At 41.8% G+C, this 23,695-nt stretch overlaps 1 protein-coding gene and 1 long non-coding RNA gene across 5 annotated transcripts; one reads left to right on the top strand and one right to left on the bottom strand.

The window, feature by feature from the left end:
* Positions 1-192: 192 nt before the first annotated feature.
* Positions 193-16,229, bottom strand: nacc1a (nucleus accumbens associated 1, BEN and BTB (POZ) domain containing a). Of its 4 annotated transcripts, none has more exons than XM_030408019.1 (8): positions 15,988-16,229; positions 10,355-10,513; positions 9,848-10,114; positions 8,328-8,979; positions 7,972-8,142; positions 7,050-7,155; positions 6,762-6,859; positions 193-4,789 (listed from the first exon to the last, which is right to left on the bottom strand). In XM_030408019.1, the coding sequence occupies exons 1-8, from the start codon at positions 16,204-16,206 to the stop codon at positions 4,479-4,481; spliced, it is 1,983 nt and encodes a 660-aa protein (XP_030263879.1). In that variant the 5' UTR covers positions 16,207-16,229; the 3' UTR covers positions 193-4,478. The 4 variants fall into 4 exon arrangements, with proteins under 4 accessions (XP_030263879.1, XP_030263882.1, XP_030263883.1 ...); XM_030408022.1 differs by having other exon boundaries at positions 8,349-8,979; XM_030408023.1 differs by lacking the exon at positions 15,988-16,229 and adding an exon at positions 15,343-15,865.
* Positions 16,230-16,264: 35 nt separating this feature from the next.
* LOC115575749 (uncharacterized) lies at positions 16,265-21,708 on the top strand. Its single transcript, XR_003982725.1, has 4 exons — positions 16,265-17,163; positions 19,342-19,461; positions 20,348-20,379; positions 20,489-21,708. It is a non-coding gene; the product is annotated as an uncharacterized LOC115575749 (long non-coding RNA).
* The last annotated feature ends 1,987 nt before the right edge of the window (positions 21,709-23,695 follow it).

Raw genomic sequence — 23,695 nt, 5'->3', positions numbered from 1 at the left:
TCCCTTTAAAGGCGGGACCACTGACTTGGCATTTCAAGAGCAGAGTTTTCTCCGTGAGAGAGAAGCTCCCTGCGTGGACTTCAGGCTTTTCAACTTTCAGGACTTATGCACAAGAACCTTTACAACAGAAGAAAAGAAAAGAAAAGAAAAGAAAAGAAAAGAAAAACCTGAAATACAAAAAGTAGTCAGAGAGAAATTGTTACAAATCTTTTATTAAGATATTCATTATTTAATCCATTTGGACATTTTCTCTATGATTTGTATTTATTTATTTTACAGTCGTTAATGTGCAATTACCTTTGATAATGTTGGGTCACAGTTACAGGGCTTTCACAAAGTTATTGGCACTTGGAACACAGAAAGAATAGGATGAGCAGTACAGGATGTCCACTGGCGCTACAGGGTTACAGAGGGTAAGGAGCAGGGGCAAAGACATGGGGCAGACCAATTACTGCACGGGTTGTGAAGAAGCGCCGTTTCTGGGTAAATATTATACCTCATGCTGCGAGTGCACAACAAACAATCTGACCTCTATGTGTGTGTCTATATATAATATACAGTATTTATCTATACATGTGTATAATCATATTTATATATGTACTGTTTAGTGACAAAAAGGTTCCCCATGCGGTGCCACACCTTATCCATTCAAGTGTGTAGGTCTACATATTTTGTGAGGTGTAAACACATACGTTGAAAAGGTACAGATATTACAATTCAGAAGAAAACAAAAAAGCGTTACAGCTTTCTATTCTCCACTGCACACAAAAGTAAAACACAACCACACTCGCGCACCTTACTGCACACGAAGCTCCGTGCCAGAAGGTTGTGAATGAGGGACTTTCTGAACATGGAGTTGGCCCTGAAAGCGTTACTATAGGTAAATCCCCTGACGCAAACTGTAACCACAGTTAGTTGACTAGACAGGCCCCTAAACCTGCGTCTCCAGGACGGGGCCTCGTGAGGTGCAACAGCAGGATGTTCTGACTGGGTTAATGGTGCAGCACGGACACTTTCTGTGTTGTGAAAGAATCAATGCTGATTCACTGGTGATATTTTAGCTCCATTAAGTGAGTCAGAGTGGAGTCATTCAGTAGTTCACTGTGTTACATGGTTACTGCGAGAAGCTCATTTAAGGCCTTGTCCTTTCTCACTTTTAAAGCTTCTTTTTCTATTTTTATTTTAAGTCTGACATTTTGGTTTTTCTATGGGAAACTCACCGTTTTAACACGACTGTGCTTGGTAATTATACTCTGGTTTCATTAATACCTATGTGAACAGTAATTTGGTTATGGGTAACACCTTATGGTAGCCATCATTGATACATGGTAAATACATATATAAATCAGTTATTTAAAAGGTGCCTTGTAGTTTTAGAAAGAAGTTTAAATCAGAAGAAAAATATCTTAATTGAATGATTTTTATTTATTTATTTTTATGCCCGAACAAACTAAATAAACTCCCTTTTCATGACTGAATAAATAGACAACCTGACTTTATTAAGGACAACAACTTCATACTGCTTTCCTTTGTTTATATTTAGTTAATAGTTATTTGACTGTTAACAAACCTTGAAATGCTTTATAAAGCAATTGTTTATTGTACAATTGCAACTGATGTTTACAACACCTTGTTAATTGGTAAATAAATACTGTGCAGTTCATCTACAAACATTATCTTGATGGCCATTTATAGACGTTTACAATTAATTTAATAATAGTTCATTACGCAATTCATTGTTTTTAAAGAAGTAAACCAAATATTAACTCATGGTTAACTAGCTATAAATTGACCATTTACTAATGATAGTTATCATAAAGTGTTACCGGCTAACCGTCATACCTGTAGGCACAAAGATTGACAGACTTTGTGGACATCACTCTAAACAAGAAGCTACATTTTGCATTTAATTCAATTTCATTGCTAGATTGAATATGTCTTGGTCCTTTTAATGTACACAAAGTCAAAAATCTGGTGGACTTATTTTGAGAGCGTTTCAAATCTGCCTTTAAAAAAGGGAGTATGGTAACTTAACTGCACCTGGCAGAGGCTAACTTTAGTACTGTCATAGTTTAAAAAAAGAAGGTAAATGATGATGTTATTTGAGCTGTGTTGAACTTCTGTAAACTAAGCTCACTTGAAAAGCCACAACGCAAATAATACAAACGTATCATAATTTAAATTCCACCTTGCCTCTCTCTGAAACACGTGAATAAACTCTTGGAGGTGAAACATGACACCAGCTGCATGATGGACAGGAAGCACAACAGTCTTCAAAGATACTGGCGAGGTAAGTGGGGGAGGGGTGCTCGTGCGGCATCTACAGTCAAAGCTTACTGAGGTTTTGTTGTCATTACCCATAACAGAATACTTACAAGGTACTGCATTTTTTTGTTCTGTTCCTATACCATCAGGTCAAACCATTTACGTAAACTCATCTATATAATTTTAATCCATAATGAAAATAGGTTTTGCTGCATCTGTCATGCTTCTAATAAGACTGACTCAACTGCCTTGAGTAAGAAGCATTTACTCTTTCCTCCATATACTTCTTTTGTCTTCAGAAAAAAATAGAACCTTCTCAGAAATCAGTCATCTGTGAGAGCATTTCAGGTTAAGAACACATTCACACAACCTGCAACAGGAACAAGGAACCCCCTGTACTGACCCGTCATCTGCAGGTCGACGTGCGTTCACAAAACTTTCTAACGGACAAAAACTTTCACATAAAAAAAAAAAAAAAAGAAAGAAAAGGTCAGTTGTCGACATTTCATAATCAGGTGCATCCAGCAACAGAAAGGAAGAACACTTGGGATTAAACTCAACCTAACAGTCTTCTTGATTATTATTTACAGTAGGAGTTTGTGCCACTTCGAAAAAACAGGCAGACATGGAAAAAAAAGACAAATTACACCTACAGGGTTTCAGTTGCTACACAACGTTTTCTCAAAAAAGGTGCATGAACCACTGGTTCTTCTCATTAAGGTGCAGAAACCTCCACTCCACCTCTCATGGAAGGTGCAAAATTTAAGAGGTGGTGCATTAGATACATGGATAAACTACATACCCTTTTTCACACACACACTGATAGTACCATAAAACCTGTTCCTGCCTCCTCATGACATCACTGCACCCACCAGGCTTCTGCTAAGTGATTTCAATTCAAAGGCACGTTCCATTATTCCATTATTATTTCCTTTTGCACGATAATGTCAGCAGTTTTTTTTCCTCAATAATTTCAGTACAAAGAAGAAACTAGTTGTCAGATCAGTATAACCTTTATATTTCTACAAGTCGTCTTCACAATCGTGGGCCGATGTTTTATCGAAGGAGGCAAGCGTTGCAGGTTCATAACCTAACAAGAAATGGTTATCATAGACAACAGTCAAGCCAGCTGAATCAAGTCTTATTATTCCTTTTAAGCTTGTGAAGACAGAAGATGAAATGCTTCAAATTTAGCAGTTCAACTGCTCATTCCATCACTCCCTACTGTCAAATAAAGATAAAAATAAATGACTAAGGGTCCTATGATACGACTGCTTCATTATAGTCCTCTTTTCTGCAAAAATAGCACTTTTCCTTATTTGACAAGACCTCTTTCAATAAAACATGAAGATCGAGATTTTAAAACAATCCCTCCCGCTCTCTTTGCTCACACCAATTTGGGCATGAGCACTTGTATAAATATAGTTTATCCTCTAAAAATATGACCATCTTTGATTACCTGTTACCTGTTACCTTAAATTTTTCTTTACAATCATCTCAAGTAAAAAGCTTTCTCCTTCTCTCTGGATCCCTTTTCAGTTTGTAGATGGAGGAGAAACATGCTCAAACTTTAGAAAACAGAAGGGTGAGATACACTCCTTTGAGACACTGCACAGTGAAATACTCGGGTGAGATTCTCAGCTCTCAAGTAAGGTGGCGTGGGGCGAAGAATACTTACAGGGTGATGGGTGGAAGGTGCGAGGGAGGAAGAGCAGGTAGTGTTGACTCATTTTGTTATTAAATTTAGTTCCTTTTCCGAGGCTGGAAATACAAGTCGTCAGAAAAAATGCCCCTGACACTTACATTCAATATACTTGCCACCTCTTCTCCTAGCCTGTCCAACCAGCCATCCCTTCCTCCTCAGGCTGCACTGGCAGCTCCCCCCCACCACCTGCATCTCAGGGAATGTATTTAATATGCAACAGTGGATGCGCTTACACACCTTAAACAGACAAGGAGAGGCAGGAGAAAACTTAACATCCTCTTACTCTCTCCCTTTCCTCACTAACTCCATTGTACAGTCATAAAGCAAAAATTGAAGTTTCCATGTCCTGGTTACATCGGGGTAACAGCAGCTGTTGCCCCTAGCAGTGTAGTACAGACAGTCAGATGTGAGAGATCAGCGTGGGCCAAAGAGTGAGGAGGCAAGCAGAACTGGGGAATACTGGTACGCGTGTCACCAAATTTCAACCTTCCCCCCCAGGACACAATGTTCAAAATAACGCTGCTCCGTCCCCGCCCACGCCCTGTAGAGATTCACCTGAAGAGCCGCCCGACTCCATGCCAGCACCGCCCGTGGCCTCCAGAGAGGCGGGGTCGAAGGCCGGATCCGCCCCCAGGGTGTCATCCTCCATCTTGACGCCATCGGGAAGGAAAGCGCTGTAGGCGTCGCTCTCCGCCATCAGCAGCTTCAGTTTGGGAATCCAGCTCTTGCGCACCACGCGTCGGGCGTTGGTGCACATGTCGGCTGCAATGGCGTTCATCTCGCTCTCTTTGAAGCTGGTGGCAAAGTTCTGGCAATAAACTGGTGTAAAGAAGGAACACAGCACAGTTAAGCTGATTTACTGTTATACTGCGAGAAGACAAGAATTAGTGTCATGAGGCAGACAGGAACTTGAAATACAAAAACAGTAGTCAGGGGAAATATTATGTTTTTAATGTTCACAAGAGGAATGCACATTACTAAACGAGTAATGGTGCCCATTAATTCTGTACTTTATTAGATGCTGTTTTTTTCCCCCCGCAAAACTTTACCAACCTGCAAGGTTTAAGGACAATTTAAACAGTCTCAAGTATTGAAGCGCCAACTCCTCACAATACAACACCTACAGCATTGATTAGGGCTGCGACTTGCGATTATTCGCATTGCTGATTAAATTGTTAATTATTTTTGGAATGAGCTGGTCTATAAAATGTCAGGAAATGCTTGTTCAGTGTTTTTCCAGAGCCCAAGATAACAAGCTAAAATATCTACAACTCAAAAATTTACTGTGATAGAGGAGCAAAGAAACGCAAATTAAATAACAACAACTGAGTTTTCACAGTTGATACACATGATTTGTTTAAAACCTTTCCCTTTTTAATAAACACACAGACTACAGTAATTTCATCAAGGTCTGACTTCAGTTTCACAGTAAAATGTTGCTATCTAGTGGTCACTGTGAGCTATAGCCTAATGCTAATTATAAGTAGCATGCACTTTTAACATTAAATCAGCAGGGCAGACTACTAGTGATTCAGTGTTCACTAGTGAGAATGATATTTTGACACGTAAAAGCGTCACTTTGTTCTAGTTGACATGTTATTTTAATAAACTGTCAAACAATTTTGTTAAAAATACATTTCTCTCATGTTCAACCACACTGATTTACAGATATCTTGAGTTTAATTATAAATATCATTAATTCCTTTAACTACTAAAAACAATGCTTGCACACATCTCCAGTAGAATTTCCGCCTATTGACAGAAGGTTCTGACTAGTTGAAATGCAACATCTCTTTTTAGATATCAAAAATATGCCCAACATAACAACAAACCATTTCCAATATGTGGGCTTGATTGTACATCAATTACCACATATCCATTGATCACCCTTTAAATAGGCTGTTTACCCAATAAACATATATAAACAAATTAGCAGATTTATTTTGGATAAGAACGTATGTATCTGAAGATATAAAAACAATGACATTTTGACTAGTGGAAATTACATTTTTGATATCTAAAGTTAAATTCCGATTAGTCATAAATTGTATTGTGGATATCTAAAATATAATTGCTACTTACATAAACTTAATGTTCACTAGTTACAAGTGGTTTTCAGATGCTATTAACAATTAATTGTTGTTAGTAATAAATAACATTTGGACCAGTGAGACCTGAAAATGAAAATATGTCAATTTGGAATCATAACCCATCAAAATTTGGTGAGTTTGAGATGTCAATGGTTAAGTTGACGTTGTGATTAAAGATCATATTGATAATATATTTATGCAGACAAATAATTAAAACAAAAACATGTACAGAGTTTGTCGAAAGGTGCAGAATAATAGTTTCTCTTTTCCTTAAAAACATTATTATGACAGTGAATTAAGAATTTTAGATATGTTGTCAGGTCACTGCCCTAGCATTAGCTAGCTAGAATTTGTAACATTAATGTTTGCTAGCTAGAGTTAGCATCATTAGCAATGTAAGTTTTAAGTGACACCTACAATGGACATTTTCACTAGAAAGAAATAAGTGGTTGACAAAGAATAAACATTTTGACTAAAGAGAAATGAATTGGAGGTGGTCAGAGTTACATTATGGATATGTTGGCTTGTTCAAAAAGCAATTGAAGATAACTACAATCGTTTATCATTAGCTTCAGCAGCACAACATGTGTGTACAGTATGTTTATGTAGGAAATGATTGCCCAAACATCACAAGCAATCTGTGCAGATTGTTTGCATGCTTGTGGGCAAACACCCACTGACAGATAAACATGTTCGCTCACATTTAACCGCATGCAGAACTCTGTTGTCCAGGGGCTTGCGGCTCGGGTCGTTGGTGGACGAGCGAATGCCTGTTCCACAGCTGTTGGCCAGAGTGTTCCTGATGCACCGAAATAAGACAGAGTTTCAGAGAAAACAGAACAGAAGAAAACAAAAGTAGTTGTTGTACCGCTTTAATGCCGGCAGACAAAAAAAAATACATTAATTTCTATATTCAAACAAAGCCTCTACTAACGTCACATGAAACACTTGCAGAAATAGACCCAGACATGCAGACAGAAGGAACAAACCTGTCAAAGAAGGCAGCCAGCAGCCTCCTCAGCAGCACCTTGTGTCTGGTCCCGGCGCTCACATGACAGTTCATTAGCTGGGCTCGCGATATATACACAGAAGTACCTGCAAAGAATACCGCACAGATGAATGAGCCACCAAACATGACTATTTCCTTGACTCATTTACTGTCTCACCTCCTGGCATGTTTGACCCGTCATACACTAGATTTACAGGAATGGAGGATTTGTTTACCCAGTGACAACATGATTCATCTCAAACATTGGAGCTGTAGGTGTGGAGTGAAGAGGCTGTGCTTTAGTTTGCTTTTTGCCTCGTTGACATTTCTGTTTTGTTTTTATTTTTCCTTTTCACAGGTTTTATGTTAAATTTACATCTGTGTCAACTTTCATTACAGGTATGTTTTACATGCCCATTATCTTTTTCCTTGCTTCTCTTCTTATCCTATTATTAAACTCCCTTACAACACTAGTTTTGCGTATGTTATCTCCCTCCTCTTTTTTTTCTTTCTTGGTTATTGTCTCTCTCCTTCTCTCTCTCAGTCACACTATATTGGAAGGTATGTAACTTAGCCTGTAAGTTAACACAGACATTGTCACAGGATGTCCTCGTCATAAACACACTGAGTCAAATGTGGCTAACTGCCACATAATCTGAATGCCAATTCCAAGGCCAGTCATTCGAGGACAGCTTCTTAGAAATATGTGTATATAGACTACTGCCATTGCCCCTAAAAAACTAATCAACTAATATGATGATACCGATGGTCATTATAATCATGATTATTTTGTTATCCAAGTTTAAATGTTTCTTATACAGATTATCAATATATCTTCCAAAAAAGCTTGTAAGGAGTTTCTTTGAGCACACACACACACAACACAACACAACACAACAAAATGGCCACACGTGCTAACATACCTGAGACTAACTCTAGTTTCTCAGCAGGGTCTCCTTCCTCGTACAGTTTGGGATGACAGCGGTTGCCTATCTGAGCGATGAGTTCTGCGGGGAGACATGTCAGGTCTCTGCCTCGCATCCGACCCCGTGTCTCTGTGTGGTCTGGGAGAGCTTCAACACGCTCGCCAGCAGCTGGAGAAACATAGTAGTGCAAGATTAGAACAAAATGACATCACTTCCGCACACAGACAAAAATAGACTGCACAGTACAATGCATGCTGAAACCAGAAACATTACCAATAGTGATAATAATAAATCTATAAAAATAAAATAGGAAATTTAAGCAGAGAATTCAAAAATGTCTTGCAGGTACATGCCTTCTGTCCTATGTCCGTTACCTGCAGCTCCCATGTTGAGCATGCTGTACATAGTATACATATTGCAGATTTGCCTATACTGCTCTTCAGCGCTTTCATCAGTTCCCTCTTCCTCCTCTTCATCATCATGGTAGCTGATGGGTGAGTCACTAGCGTAGGTGCTCAAGGTGCCGGGGCTGGCACCCTCTGACATGCCGAGACCTGTCGCAGAGCTCCCATTGGTGCCCACATTGCCAGTAAGCCCGCCACTGGCCACCATACCCGCCAGGCTGGTTGCGGTGGCACCCATACCCATCGCCAGTCCGAGGGCTCCGGGGCTCTGAATTGCACTGCCTCGCACCGCCTCTTGGGAATATCGAGCAGCCTTCCTGGCCCCCCCTCCGCCCCCTGAACCTGCCCCGCCTCCATCTCGGCTGCTGCCACCCTCCCACAGCCGTTTGGCTACAGGAGTGCAGACCACTGAGTAAGGAGTGGCTGCCTCTGGCTGGCTAGCTGGCTGCTCCGTCTTCACTCGTGATACCAGAGAGAGCGGCGTCAGGCAGGAGGTCGGCCGGGCTGCACCGTTACTGGTTTGCGTTACAGGACTCTGGGGCTCAGAGGGTGGGGCCTCCTCAGCTTGAAGGCCCTGGGAGTCGCAGCTGGGGGAGGAGACCTAGAAGTGAATGTATACATCAACTTTGGGTCAGCATACATAAACACAGTGATTAACCAACAGAAAAAAGGTCAAGTCTCCAGCATTTTGCCATGCTAGTGGCTAGGCTGAAAGATGGTAAGTTCAACACTTAAGAAGGTATAGACTAGAGAAGTTTTACATTCTAAACTGATTTTGAAAGCAGGTTGCACATTCACTGGGTAACATGAGAAAAGTACTGAGTCAATGGTCTGGGATGTGTGCACATAAATAAAATGTAATTTTACTCAATTTACTCCAGGGTCAAGGCCAATATCTTATCAGCAGATATCAATCACATGCTGATATCATCTAGACTCCCTAGTTGCTGGGCAACACCGTCCGCTGCCAAAGGATGTCACTCTCATTTGCTGTCGTGGTCCCGCTGGGAAAGTACTTATGAAGTCATCGAGTTAATTTAAGATTAAACATGTTTGAAGTTATTGGGACTGCCCAATGAGACTGCGAGCAGTTCGAAGGTTTAAACCTGAACCTTCATACCTTCAAAAACCATCATATTACCAGATAATCTGTGTAGAACATTGGTACTTAGCAAGGACCCAGACCTGATTTCTCCTCGGATTGTCAGGAGGGGTGAATCAAGTAAAAATTAGCCCAAAACTCCTGTAGTCTTAGCCCTGGTTTGGATATCACAAGAACCATTGGTTCTGAAAATCTCTGAACACATCATATATTTCAGAGCTGTTTTCTTCCACTTAAACTTTTGCCGCCACCTTAAAACTCATACAGTAAATGGCATGCAGTTTGAAAACCATCTTTTCCTATTGCACGAACACAATACAATATATAATAATACATCTAGTTTCAACTGACAACATTTCAGACTTACCTTGAGGAAGAATTCCGTGCCTTTTTCCATGATCTGTTGGATCTGCAGGAAGCCGGCAGTATACATGAGAAGAAACTGGTCTCCCACCGTCATGCTGAGACGGCCTGTGTAGCAGAATGCCAAGATCTGTTGGAAGCTCTGGGGCTGGACAGCTGATGGGAGCTCCACTACGGTTGGGCTTGTCTCATTGCTGCTACCACCTCCACTATTGCTGCTGAAAAGGTCCCGGAAGTAAGAGCTGCTGGCAGCCAGCACTGCTCGATGTGCCTGAGACAAGAGCAGATAAGAGGGCATCCCATTAGAAAGTTTAAGAGTAGTGCTGATTTTGAATATATAATGTAAGATTGCTGCTGACATCAAACCAAATAATCTTAGGTCAGGCCTTCTAAGCAATGGGCTTGTGATGATGGCCATGAAGCCACAGGACAAATCGTCTACGCCCCAGCTTTGACTTTCTATAAGTGTAATATCCACTATGAAAACAATAATAACTTGTCTTGTCAGTACCTTGAAGGCGTGGCCCTTGACCACCACGGAAACGTCGCAGTAGAGGCCCTGCAGCCGCTGCTCGTTCAGACACTCTAAAACATTGTTGCCAAAGTTTGGGATCGCCATCTGGAGGGTCTGGGCCATGGTGCGCCTACGCACACCACCAAAGGGTCTTGTCTGGATGGAAAGAGAGGAAAGACACAATTACAACACCTGACAGAGTGACACTCCATCCTAATGTAAACGCAGGTTTTCAACATGGTTCAACTTAAGTTGGAAGCATGTTGCTGTTCACACCTTTCCTCTGAACACATTATTCCTCAACAGGGGTTTGATTGTAGTGTTGATTTTACACTGGATATTTGCTTTAAAAAGGAGACAGATGATGCTCTCTCTTCCACACCGACGGGAGCTCCCCTTCTCACACAGAAACACCTCGTCAGTAGTCTTGCCAGTAGTCCATGACTTTTTGATATCACACTAAGTCACCATGTCACACATTAGCATAAATTATCCCTAGTGGCTAGTAGGGGTGGTGAAAAAAATCGTAATCGATTAATCGCAATTATAATATTGACGATTATGAATCGATATATATATATATATATATATATATATATATATATATATATATATACACACACACACACACACACACACACACACAGCTGCTCTGTTGTTCTTAGCGATGCTGGCTCAGGCATGTGTGAATTGACCAATCAGGGGAGACTGGATAATCATGGAGGGGGGACCTTAAAGAGACAGGAGCTCAAACAGAGCATTTCAGACAGAGGGGGAATACAATGCTGCAGCACTGGACAGTATGAGAAAACAGATTTTTGAGCTTTAAAGCATATAAACCTATTCTAGTAGTAAACTTGAAAATGAGCATATGGCTCTTTAAAATGCTCTTGTAACATAAAAGCCCCCCCAAAAAGTTGTTGTTTTTGCTCGTCTCCTCTGGGAATTCCATGAGCTGGAGAACTGACTATGTGAGATTCATATATTATCTGTAGATTAACCCAGACAGTGACTCATCTATTACCTCGTCTTTACACTGCTGAATCTCTGGTCATATGAGCAGGGTTGTGGTCTCAGGTGGAATTACTTGGGCACATCCATTCACAACAATAACAGTTTTATCCTGTGCCTTTTCTGTGAGGTCTAATGTTACAAGGTTATGTTAGAAGACCAAAAGCTAACAGAAAAAGCAGAACTAAAACAAAACAGGTGAGGAATGTCTGACTCTTCCATTAATGGACAAGAAAATGGCTGACAGTCTTTCACTCCAACATACACTAAATCTAATGGAGGTCTATTTTTTATACGGGCCAAATCCTTTGCGGAGAAATGCCTCTATTCTAGAGAAAAGTAGTCCAGGGTATGAATTATTTCCCTTGGCATATTTAACCGACACAGGCCACAAATATTTCTTCACACAGTCCTACGGAAGGCTTTTGGCAGGCTCACACAGGACGTTGATATTTGAAACAAAGTTTTGTTGAAGCTTCCATGGATAATCTACACTGCATTAATCCTATACGTCACTTCGGCCTTGGAGTGGTTGTTATTGCCAGGAGCAGGCTCAGTGAAAGCCTTTTTTATTTTCTTGCCTTCTATGAGCTATAAAATCCTGGTGTCCTTAGATAACTGGGTCATGTTCTGTTATTCTATGTGTGAAAGACTGTATGTGTGTGTGTGTGTGTGGCCTAAAAAAACACCACATAGCATGTTTCCATTCACTTCTCTAAACAGTCAAAGACAAACATACCCCCTTACCCTGCACCCTCTCTCCAAGACTCCTATATTATGCCTGTAAATATTAAAGAGTACCAAAGTCCCCTCTGCTGTGGAAATGGAGGCGATGTCGTTGCTTAATTCTGTGAGTCAGCTTTGTGTTCAGTGGCAGAATATGTAAAGACACTGCAGATATTATACTGGATATGTTCTTTTTGTTTAAGAATGTAGATATTTATTAATCCACTTTACTTATACTGAAAATGTATCTATTCACTTTAGCCTTTAACTAGCCGTGACTTTCCTCATACAGGCCTGAAACGTGTTTTTTGCTTCCTCTCGCACTTATGGATGGCAGCACTTCCTTCAAATCCTTTGCTTTTATCTCATATTTACCATTATTATCATCGAGTAAATGGATTTGGCATTTAAAGAGCACTTTTATAGTCCATTGACACTTGTCACATTCACACAGGCTGCCATGCCGACCTGCGACAACACATCCAATCCAAAATGCTGCCTGATATTTATTCATTATATCATTCACACATCCATGGAACAGTTATTGGGAGTGATTTGGGGTTCAATATGATTCCCAAGGACACTTCGACATGCAGCCAGGTCATCCAGGGATCAAACCGCCGACCTTCTGATTAGTGGACGACCCGCTCTCAGTTGTATGGTCTATAACATGTCAGAAAATGTTGAAAAATGGTGATCACTTGTTTCCCAAAGATGACATCTTAAAAGTTTTGTTTCGTCCACAACTGAAATATATTATGTTTACTGTGAGAGGCGTAAAGAAATCAAAACAAAATTCCAATTTGAAAAGCAAGTGTCTTTTATTCTCCATCTTATTTTACATTAATTATGGGAAAATAAAGGGGATAACTCTGATTGTGCTGAATCTATTTGGATCATTTGCTTTGAAACTGTCCGACAATGCTTTAGGAGTGCAATGCTAGACTGTTGGAATCCAACAAACCCGGTGCCTACATTACCTTCAATGCAACTTAGCCACTGTGTGACATCACCGGAGGCAGTTTATCAGATAAAATGCAGTTTCCTCTGGAGCCGCAAAAAGCTTTATACTACTTTTTTCACAAGTCCATTGCAGTTGGGCTTCCCCTGTAAACACACTTTAATGTGTAAAGCTGACTGAACTGCCCTTTATTTTATTCCATTTTTGTCTGAGTTGCATTTCTTGTATGAAAGGTATATATACAAACACAAGTTTATGATCATTATATCACTCTTCAGTATTGGGTCATCACATGTATAAGCAGTATGCAGTATGCCCTCTGTACTCAAAGACTCTATATAACTGCCTCAGCATCCTGTAAACAATAAAACAGATGCAATGATAAGCCCATGTGGCTTTTTTCACTGAGCATAAAACTTAACTCAATGCACAATACAAGTCATGTGTTTTCTTACATTTATTCACAAATGAGTAGGTCTGCAGCATACTAAAGTGTGCACGCATAGCTGGGACAAAGCTACTTTTCACACGGATGCTTTACCACTTAAAAGTGTTGCATGAATGCATGCTGCAAAAACACAAACACACACACACACACACACACACACACACACACACACACACACACACACAGCTAGATAGATGCCAACAATCCCCAATAATATGAAAAACAAACTGACTGAAGCTCGCCCTGTGAGAGCCATACAACCAACTTTGGTGTGACTGACTGATGAGGGCTGGAGTGAGCCGCCCCATCATATCCAAAGCCTTTCATTTGGGACCTCGCCAAGCTCCAGGGTAAAGAGAAATGCTCTCTTTGTCTCTGTCTCACTCAAGCTCCCTCTCCCTCATACTAAAACACAGATGCGCACACACAAACTCAAACAAACCCACAAAAGGCACACTGACTCACACACAGACATTAGACAATACTGCTTGTTTACAGTTTGGCGAGCCGCAGTAAGCACACATGCGTGCACATAAAGACACACAAACACAGGGCTGAGAGCAGGGTGTGTTTGCACAGTTTGTCCTGACAGTGAGAGAGAATGTGGCTGTGTGTGTGTGTGTGTGTGTGTGTGTGTGTGTGTGTGTGTGTGTGTGCTCATGTGTGTCTTTATGCACCAAGGAGGGGCAACGGGGCCTGCAGAGATGAGAGGGATCATCTCAGGTCCTTATTCCATTAAATATATAGAGCACAGCAATGTGCATGAGTGAAATTCACCCGAGTTCACCCTGTGGCTGAGATCTCACACAGACCAGCCTGGAGAGGGAAAGTAGGTCAAAACATACTCACAACATACTTAAGACCTCAGACTTTTCATAGTAAGCCTTAAGAATGTTTTGCCTGCATTCGAAAGGGCTTATGGCAAGTTATGATGGGGCAGCTGTCAACATATTTCGACATTTATACTGTCTGACTACTTTCCAGCTCCACGCTGAAAAAACAGCATGGGCACTCACACAGCTATGTGAGTGATTACTGTGGAGTCACTGGTGCAGCTGGCACACAATGCATTCCCTCTATAGGCATTTCCTGGTTCCCATGTGCCCATGTCTGCATGCCTGCGTGCTGCTCTTACCAAGACAAGACATACAGTATGAACAGGCCTGGTTCGTGCTGGTTCTTATATAACAGGGACACCCCTGAATGTGAAGCAGCACACACACACAAACACACACACACAAACCAACAAAAAGCTTCTAAACTTCTGAACTCCGCATTACTGAGGCGAGTGCAGAAGTGTTCAAACGAAGGGGGGGGGGGGGGAAAAGGATGCCGGATAATGGGAAGCAGATAAGGAGCTCTTTAACTCACCGGGGTGACCGCTCCGTGTGCCAGTCTACCCGCCGGGAGTGCTCCCCTGTCTGCTGGCACCGGGAGCCGGGAGGCGACGGGAGCGGGGAGGAGGAGGGGGGGCGCGACACAGGATGGCAGCCAGCCCCGGTGATACCCGGGTGAGGGCGACGGTGTGTTACTGTTTACGTGCCGACGAATGCTACTCAAAGTACATTAATGTGAGCCATCTTCGGCGGGCTACGCGGTCACAATTCGCCCCCCCTCTCTCTCCCCACCTCCTGTGGCTGGCGGCGCTGAAATGTTTGATGTCCCTCTCCCATCCGCAGCGGGCCTCTAGAGGTGGCTAATGGCTAAGCTAGCGCTACTGTTAAATATTTTGGGTTCGCCCCGGCGCACCATCCACCTCATGCACACTCAGCCCCCAGCTGCACAATGTCACGCATTTCCGCGATAGTAGCACGCTCACAAGATAAACAAGACACTTACTGGCTGTGCGGGACGAGGTAGCCGTGCTGCGACGCCGGTTGTCAAGCCCAAATGTTGCTTATTTAAATATTTTGGTGATGGGGGAAATCGCTCCCCCTGCCATTCTCCATTCTACCGACATCAACAGGTCATCCCAGGACACGCAGCAGCTGAGGGCGAGCCAGACGGAACCAGTGCGGCACGGAGCGGGGGGTGGGAGCACAACAAGGCACAATTCTTTTATGAGCGGCGCTCGCAAAGAGCTGCCGTGCCAAAAAAAAACCAAACAAAAAGAAAAAAGAAAAAACTTGACTGCCAATCTTCACATAAATGAGAGAAGAGTCACATGAAATTAACCGTTTCACCGCGAGCGCCACTGCGTTTCCTTGTTTTGATTGGCTGGCGCAAAAGAAAGTTCAGGACTGTGCCAACAGCGGACCCATCCCCTCTCTGCCTATCCCAAACTGAAACTGTCCCGTATCGGGCTGGGACCGTCCATCAACCTAGATCCACTCCTCTAACTGTAAGGACACCGGCACGGACCCCCCCCCTCTCTCTCCCCTCCCCTCCCCTCCCCTTCCCCCCTCCCCCTCCGCCGCCGCCGGGTCCTCAGGCGACCCCGGGCAGGACGCCCCGCACCTCGGCGGACAGGCAGAAGACACTCACCCCGCTCGCTGGGAAGTTAATGCAGAGCGTCGGTTCACAGGAGGAGAAGCACTGCTCTCTCTCCCCGCTTTGCCTCGCTCCGGGCGGCCATTCAGTGTGAGCGAAACGCCGATAGCAGAGCCATCGAGGGCGGTACAGTATCCCAGGGGATTGCGGAACACAGAGCCACTGATCGCACGGCGCAGCAGAGGAGGAAGACAAGCATGACGCGCTCGTCATTCAATCGCATGATCGCTCCGAGCGCAGCCTCAATTTGGGGAGACCTATCCCACGGCGTGCGCTGTTTGCGCATTGGCACAGCAACAGCAGCAGCCCGCACAGAGAAACTCTCTCTCTCTCTCTCTCTCTCCTCTCTCCCCCCCCTCTCTCCCTGCATATGAGCGATAGAATTGGGAAAAGTAGGCCGTGTGTGTGTGTGTGTGTGTGTGCTTATTTAACTTGAGTGAACTCAGCGCGCGCATATAAAGTGGGGATAAAGCCGCGCCCGTGTTGGCTGTAAACAAGAGAAACCTTATGTGCAGGCTGCAATGACATCTATCATACCTGTGTTCAGCTGAGGCACGTCAGGCCCCTCCTATAGGTCAAACCCCCATGCGGGCACATTGCACTGTATCCAGCCATAGCTAATCTGCTGTAAAGACAAAGTCTGCATTTGCATTAGTGTGCATGCATTTAACTCACGTGAAAGCGACAGTTGACCCTATGGATTTATGTCTTGACAAAAGCATTACGCATTGTGGCAGTGACAGAAAATGTGGATATGAGGTGAAAATAGGTGACAACCACCTGTGAGTTTCTTGGAACGGAGGGAAAAAGAAACCAATCTGTGTGTGTGTGTGTGTGTGTGTGTGTGTGTGTGTGTGTGTGTGTCATGGGAAAATCCTGTGCCACATATGCCACTGGAAACGCTTAACGTTCTGTTCATGTGCATTTTCGGCGTGCACATCCCTGGTAATGTGTTTTAAGAACAAATTGAAATGAAGCTAAATATTTCCACGCTGGAATATTTTGGTTTCGTCCTAGCAATGATATTATACAGAACTCCTGAAGGAAAGTTAAAGTCCTGCACAGATTCTCTCATCCTTTAACCGAGGAGCAAGTAGAAAGCATCCTGACGGGACGCATGACAAACAGGAATCAGCAGGACATCACTGGTATCCATCTACACAGCGTCAGGTTAGTCTGAGTCCCAAACACACTGAAAAACAACAGCATTTGCATTTCGTTGAAGACCCTGTGTTGCAGAAGGACAAATAAACGAACCTTGAGCTTTGTTTTTTATTGCTGATGAAAGGTCAAAATATTGGCGGGACAACTGCGACCACTAAAGTCTTAATTGGGATTTTAAAGAGAAAATATACCCTAAAATATGTCACAGTGTATTATTTTTTTTTTCGACTGTACAGCTCATGAGCACACTAAAGGTGATGGTAAAACTGTTCAATTTAACTCATCCATGATGATTTGCTTGACTTTATGGAACCAATTTCTGATACACAGCTGTTATTGCCTCATTGAAATTATGTAAATTTAAAATTTAAGGCGTCAAAATGATATTTTACAACCCACATGTCAGCAACCAAAGTGTCACGTAATGACACAGTCCATTCAAGTCACACTGATTTGATTTTGCAAGTACTGACCACATCTCATTTGGGTCTCTTTATTATATTTCCAACTAGAAGCACGACAGCAGCTCACATTAGGGACATTAGCTTTCTTACTTTTTTAGGTTTTACTTTATTTTTTGCCAACATCTGGGCTTGTCACAGTAGGACAAGCCCAGATGTTACTAATACAAATTATATCTAATACAATTATAACAATGGCTATGTTATACCGGTCCTCACCAAATCTAAAAGCTGTAACTTAACATTGGCTTTGGTTTTTGTGCCCCATCCAGGCCTAACGCATGAAACTGAAAATTAAAATGAAATGCTGAGCGCTGAAAGGCCAAACACGTCCACGGTATGCAGAAATGTACACAGCCAACATTTATTCTAGTGATTTGGTTTGTCTGTGTGACAAATGTTCTCTGAAAACAAGATGCCTCGATGGTCGCGAGGCTGCACTTTGAGAACGGGTTTCCTCAAAGTGAAGCTGCAAAAATAACGGTTGAGATTTTCTGTGATGTGTTCTCAAGAAGAGCTGAGGCAGGAAGTTGCTGTTAATCCTTAGCAAGGGGACATCACAACTCTGGTGTTCTTTTTCACAAGTGCTCTCACACATTTGCTTGATGCACCCACCCACAAACGACAGTGGCGATCTAAGTGATACTTTCTTCACAAACATTTTCAGTTGTGTTGTCGATGTAGTATTGTACAGGCTTCAGTAAATTACGTTTGCCTGCTGTGTTCTTGGCTGCATCTAAGGACGTGTATTGTGGTCAAAACATATTCATAGTAACTCACAGCTGTCTATCACACAGCATGCAAGACATGGATTACATTTTACATTACAACTTACAAGACAGTCTTCCTTTAAAGTGCAAATAAAAAATGGGCACATTATCGTCTCTTTAAAGTGGCTGCTGAGCAATGCTCTGAGGGGGCTTCCTGGAGAGAGTTATTGTGGGTGCTTGTACCACCATCTAGAGGACAGTGAAAATTCAAATAAACAACACCTCTACACTGTTTCCTCACAGACGGGAGTAGTCAGATACAGTATATGTCTTTCTGTTTTCAAAGCAGTACAGCAGAGAGATGTCAGTACATTTGCTCAATTCACTGGCCAGACTTTAAAGCTTTTATTTAAATTTGTATTTCTTTTGATCTAACCTACTTTCATCTTTGGCACACGTGTGTCAGCGCTGGGTGAAACTGACCGTGAAGACTGGATTTGAAGTGAATGTTGGCAGAGAATCAAACTTCAAACCAACTTTGCTGCTGTAGTTCGCCTTTTTTTTTCACTGCGAACAGTTTAGCTTTTCATATCTGTAAAAGCACAGGTCTCATTCATACGATTTATCATGATCGACACATTAAGCCAGCAACGGTCAGTGTGCTCTATACCAGGACCGTAACACCCTAAAAAAAACAAAAAACAAGCAGCTAAATGGAATTCCAGCCGTCTGTTTATACTGTTTATACTGTTTACACCTGTGATTTCTGTGACATGTGAAGACATGAAAAAAGAAAAAAAAGCCACTGGTGACGTTACATTATAGGTCAGTATGGTTAATAGAATGTTGCCACCTGCTGGATGTGTTTGTAACTAAAATGCACATGCATTGTCATATTTTGTCTTTGGTAACAACAATATTATCTGTTGAACTACAGGTGCAATTTTCTGCTTGTGTTGTTGGGGATCACTGATTGAAAAGTGACTGTTTGCATGTTTGTCTCTTTATCTAAGATATCGATCATGATGTATGAAGGACGAGGTTCTGTCCTCTGCACTGATTGCATGAACTAAAACGTTGTGGTGGAATTCTGTCTTGCCTGGACTCACCTTTTCTCTGTTGAGACACACCAGGTAAGAGCTGCTCATACTCTACATACATATTTAGAACATATACTTGTCTTACCATTAAATAATTATTAAACTTTTCGCTTTACCTTCTCATTAAAGCATCTTTAATTGAGGTCACGTTGGCATATAATGTTCTCAATTTGCCCGTGTTCCGGACCACTCACTTCTCCTTTGCTGATTTTGTGGGTTGTAGGACCTCTTGACATGTGTTCACATTCGTTTGATTGGAAGCTTATCAAGTATAAATAGAGCATCAGTGTACTCGCATAGCTGAAGTATTCACATTGCGGTGTAACATGGGTTGTATGGTTAGACTGTGGGATTGGCCTCTCGATAATAATAAATAATAACTTTTAAAAAATAACATTTTCATGACCGAATAAACTGAATTAACAAACTGACCTTATAGGACAACAAAATTTCATACTGTTTCACTATGTTTATGTGTGGCGGACCCTGCCACCTTTCTAGCTTCAAAAGGTGTTCTGGGGACTTTATTGTCCTCTGAGAACAGCTTGTTTATTCAGTTATAGAAAAAAAATGAATATTCCTGAGTTTGTATTATTACCTTCTGATTCACATTCTGATTTTGAACGTCTACTCCAAAACTACACATATGGCCCCTTTAACATGGAAGTAAATGTAACTTTAAGAAGGGCAGGGAAAGCACTGACTTACATTTCTCAGACTATTTAAGAAAATGACTGTGAATGAGCGTGTGTGCTTTCATGATGGCACTGGGATGATGCTTATCATGACACTAATTACAGTAATTAAGCTTTCATGATCATGAGAATGAAAACATTCATTAAGTGATGATAAAGATGTTGTTGTTTATCTTTTTCCCGTTCCATATTTGCCTTGATTTTAAACCGATGTGCCGTAAAAGCAAGTCCTCCAGAAAGGACTGCATGCACAACAGTAAGTTTCTCTCTTAATGCCTTTAAGATAAGAGTAATCTGTCTTCGCGATAAGATAAATCTCTATTTCCTGAGTAAAGCTGACTGAGCATGTATGCTTTCTTCTGCAGTGCACTACTTCAAGTTCACTTCGACACGATCACCGCTGGGAGCCGCTCAGTACAGTTTCAGCCTCTTACAGTTGGCCACTGGCGGTTTGTGGTTGAGTACCTTGCTCAGTGGTGCCTCTACAGTGGTTGTAGAGAGAGAAGCTGTTGGGTTGTTGCTTGTCCCTGGTTTATATTGACACACCGAAGGGGTCAAGCAAGGACCCAGAGGGAGGGGGCCTTGGCATAAGAATATGGGAGGGCATGAGGGTGTTAGACAGGGAGACGCTCTCAGGCAGTCTGCTGGGCACGGTGCCCGGCTTGCCTGTTGCGGGTCCCTTGGCACTTAGACTGGCAGCAGCATGCTGTGACTCCATCCCAGCAACAGCGTCACAGATTTGGGCTGTCTGCCACAAGGTCCCCAGCCAATCAGGGCGCACACAGTGCCAGATTACTCATGAGGTAGCCAATGGTAAGCCTGGATGTCTCAGTGTCATCCCTCCCAGATGTGGATTCCTTTAAACCCACAAGGTACACAAATGCAGACTCAAACACGCAGCTCGGACTCAAAGACAGAGTGTGCACACATTTACAGTGACTCTGTGTGTGTTTGTGTGTACGTGGAAAGTAGGAGAGATACAAAAACAGCCTGTGTGTGTTTTCATGTGAATGCACCTCTGTATCATGTCATTTATAAGTCCAGCTGAGACCTGCCAGCATCTTCAAATGACAACACAACTAGTGTCTTTGACAGAAATCAGCACTGCTGCATGGTGAGTTTTGTCTCGCTCTTGTGGACAGTCTGAGTAATACATGGCTGTGGGTATAATGACACTACACTGTAGCACTAAGCATATTCCTGAAGAATAATCACTCTTATACACCAGTACGTGTAATCATTTGATTTAAGGTAATAAATGATTTAAACAGGGGCGAAAATCCCATTTCATAGTTGGGGGGGACAATAAACAGTAACATTTTAGAGAATAATTCCAGGGGGGGGACAAAGAATAAAAGTTGTAACCTGTCATCTTTTACCGCAATTTGATGCTTTAGTCTCTCTGTCTCTCCAACAGGAAGACAGAAGACCTTTCTTAGCACTGGCTGAGTCCACCTGCATATGTCTAGACTTAAAACAAAATGGTGGAAATCAAATTACCATGTACACATGCAATGAATAAACTAATTATCAGGCAAACATCTAAGTTTGTTTATCAGATTGCTCATAATCAGATAACTGCCTTTATCCAGATGAAAGATATCAGTTTATGCTATTTCTCTCTCTCTCTCTCTCTCTCTCTCTCTCTCGCAGTGTTGCACTCGTGCACTGTCAGCATGTTCAAATCAAATGTTTTAAAAAATGTTATCAAAAGTAATGATAATTACAATAATTGCATTATACTGTATTAGTCCTTACCCTACCTGTATACAAGTTCTTGTTTATTCACCCAGCAATACAAAACAATGGTATTAGGTGGAAGGTGGCAATAATACACTTTATGTGAACACATCTGACATAATACCTTTGTTCACTCTTCTAACTTCCACCACAGTCTATTGAATATCTTTACAAGAGGTAAAAGATCCAAACAATCCCAAAACTAAAGGAAATACCGTCAAGAATAATCCAACATAAAACAATTTCTCAAAAATATATATTTATTGTGTTGTCAACAAACATCTGACAACTATGCCACAAAACTGTATGTATTCTAACTCTATCTGTAAAACAGTTTTACAGATAGAGAGTTAAGACAGTTAACTCTGGATAACTGGATAAAACCTTCCTGTAAATAAATCTAAAATGTCAGTTATATCTGATTCTGACATTTATATCCAGACAGTCTTTTAGAATGACAAAAATAATTATTACTGCTCTTGTCCTGCCCTCTCCCTCTCCTCTCCTCTCTGTCTATGACTATCACTATCTGTAGCTTTTAACTTAGCTTAACAGCACTCGTAATTGAGTAGGCTTTTGAACAATGCAGGATAAATGTTGCAGACAGCCTGGACCTGGCGCTTTTTGTTAATGGGATGTGTGTTGTTGTAACTTAAGTAACTATGTCTGTGTGGTATAGACCTCTTACCCCGCGAAGCACGGTGTGAGTAGCAGGCCCCGTCCACACGCTGCTGCAGCTGCTAGCTCCGCCCGTTGGAAAGAGTGTGGGGTGGACTCAACCATTTGGGAATGGGAGGGGGGAGACTAAATCTTTAAAGATGTAAATAGCACATTATTGCGCGATTATAATGAGCACCGCTTACATTGTGCTTTAAATAAATGCTGCTGCATTGTTCAAAAATTATTAATTGTGTCTCAAATTATTCTGGGGGGGACAGCTTTACCCCTGTCCCCCTGATTTCCGCCTATGGATTTAAGTCATGACGAATGTAGTCTTCTATATTTAAATCTTTGTTTTTCTAAATGTTCAGTGATAAAGGGTTTGTTTATAACGGGGTATTTGAATCTCAAATAGTTGTGTTTATTTTTTAATTTATTATTGTCTTATTTGCTTTTAGATTTGGCACTTTTGGCACTTTTGTATGAAAAGTGCCATTCAAATAAAGATTGATTTGATTTGAGATTGATTTAGACATGCGTTACAAAACGCCACAGCAAATGAAACATAAAGATAAATGAACATAGCACAAACCAATGTCATGACTTTTACTGAAAAGAGGAAAGACAGAAAATGAATTTGGTGCTGCATTCTCACTACATATATGAGACGTGAGAGACACAGAAACGAGACTGTTTTGGCGTGTGTTACAAAGCAGAGTTATAATTTCACAAAATCAAAACGATGGTGTGTTCTGAAGCAAGAGATGTAAACAGTTTATAAATATTTTACACATTGAAGTAGACAGTTCTGACAATTTCAGACTTTAATGACGAGTAAAAGGAGAGAAACAGAGGGAAACCAGACAAATGAACCAGAGGAATGTGGTGAATTTATGACTGTAGACACATTAATGCCAGAGGATGAAACTGGATTTCTTGTCTTGGTCTGTTCCTTGTCTGTCCTGACATCCTTCCTCTTTGAGGTCAAAGGTCACTGGGCCTGTGTGTGTGTGTGTGTGTATGTGTGGCTCAGTGCACTCCACCACAGACACAAAGAGCTGTTTGATCAAAGCATCATAAGTTCACAAAATAATTTAGTTCTTCCCATGTTCCTTTGAACGGTCCTCCACATAAACCATATGCCATTAAAAAAAAAACTCATTTGGACCATA

This window comes from Sparus aurata, chromosome 23, assembly GCF_900880675.1.
Source record: "Sparus aurata chromosome 23, fSpaAur1.1, whole genome shotgun sequence".
Taxonomy (NCBI): Eukaryota; Metazoa; Chordata; class Actinopteri; order Spariformes; family Sparidae; genus Sparus; species Sparus aurata.
The sequence above is the reverse complement of the archived record's forward strand: the minus strand, read 5'-3'. Positions and strand labels throughout refer to the sequence as shown.

Coding starts and splice junctions, on each gene's coding strand:
- nacc1a (XM_030408019.1), bottom strand. CDS start 16,206: ATGACGAGCGCGTCATGCTTGTCTTCCTCCTCTGCTGCGCCGTGCGAT. Junction 7,156..7,971: donor GAAACTAGAGTTAGTCTCAG/GTATGTTAGCAC, acceptor TATTCTTTGCAG/GTACTTCTGTGTATATATCG. Junction 6,860..7,049: donor CTGGCTGCCTTCTTTGACAG/GTTTGTTCCTTC, acceptor TCGGTGCATCAG/GAACACTCTGGCCAACAGCT.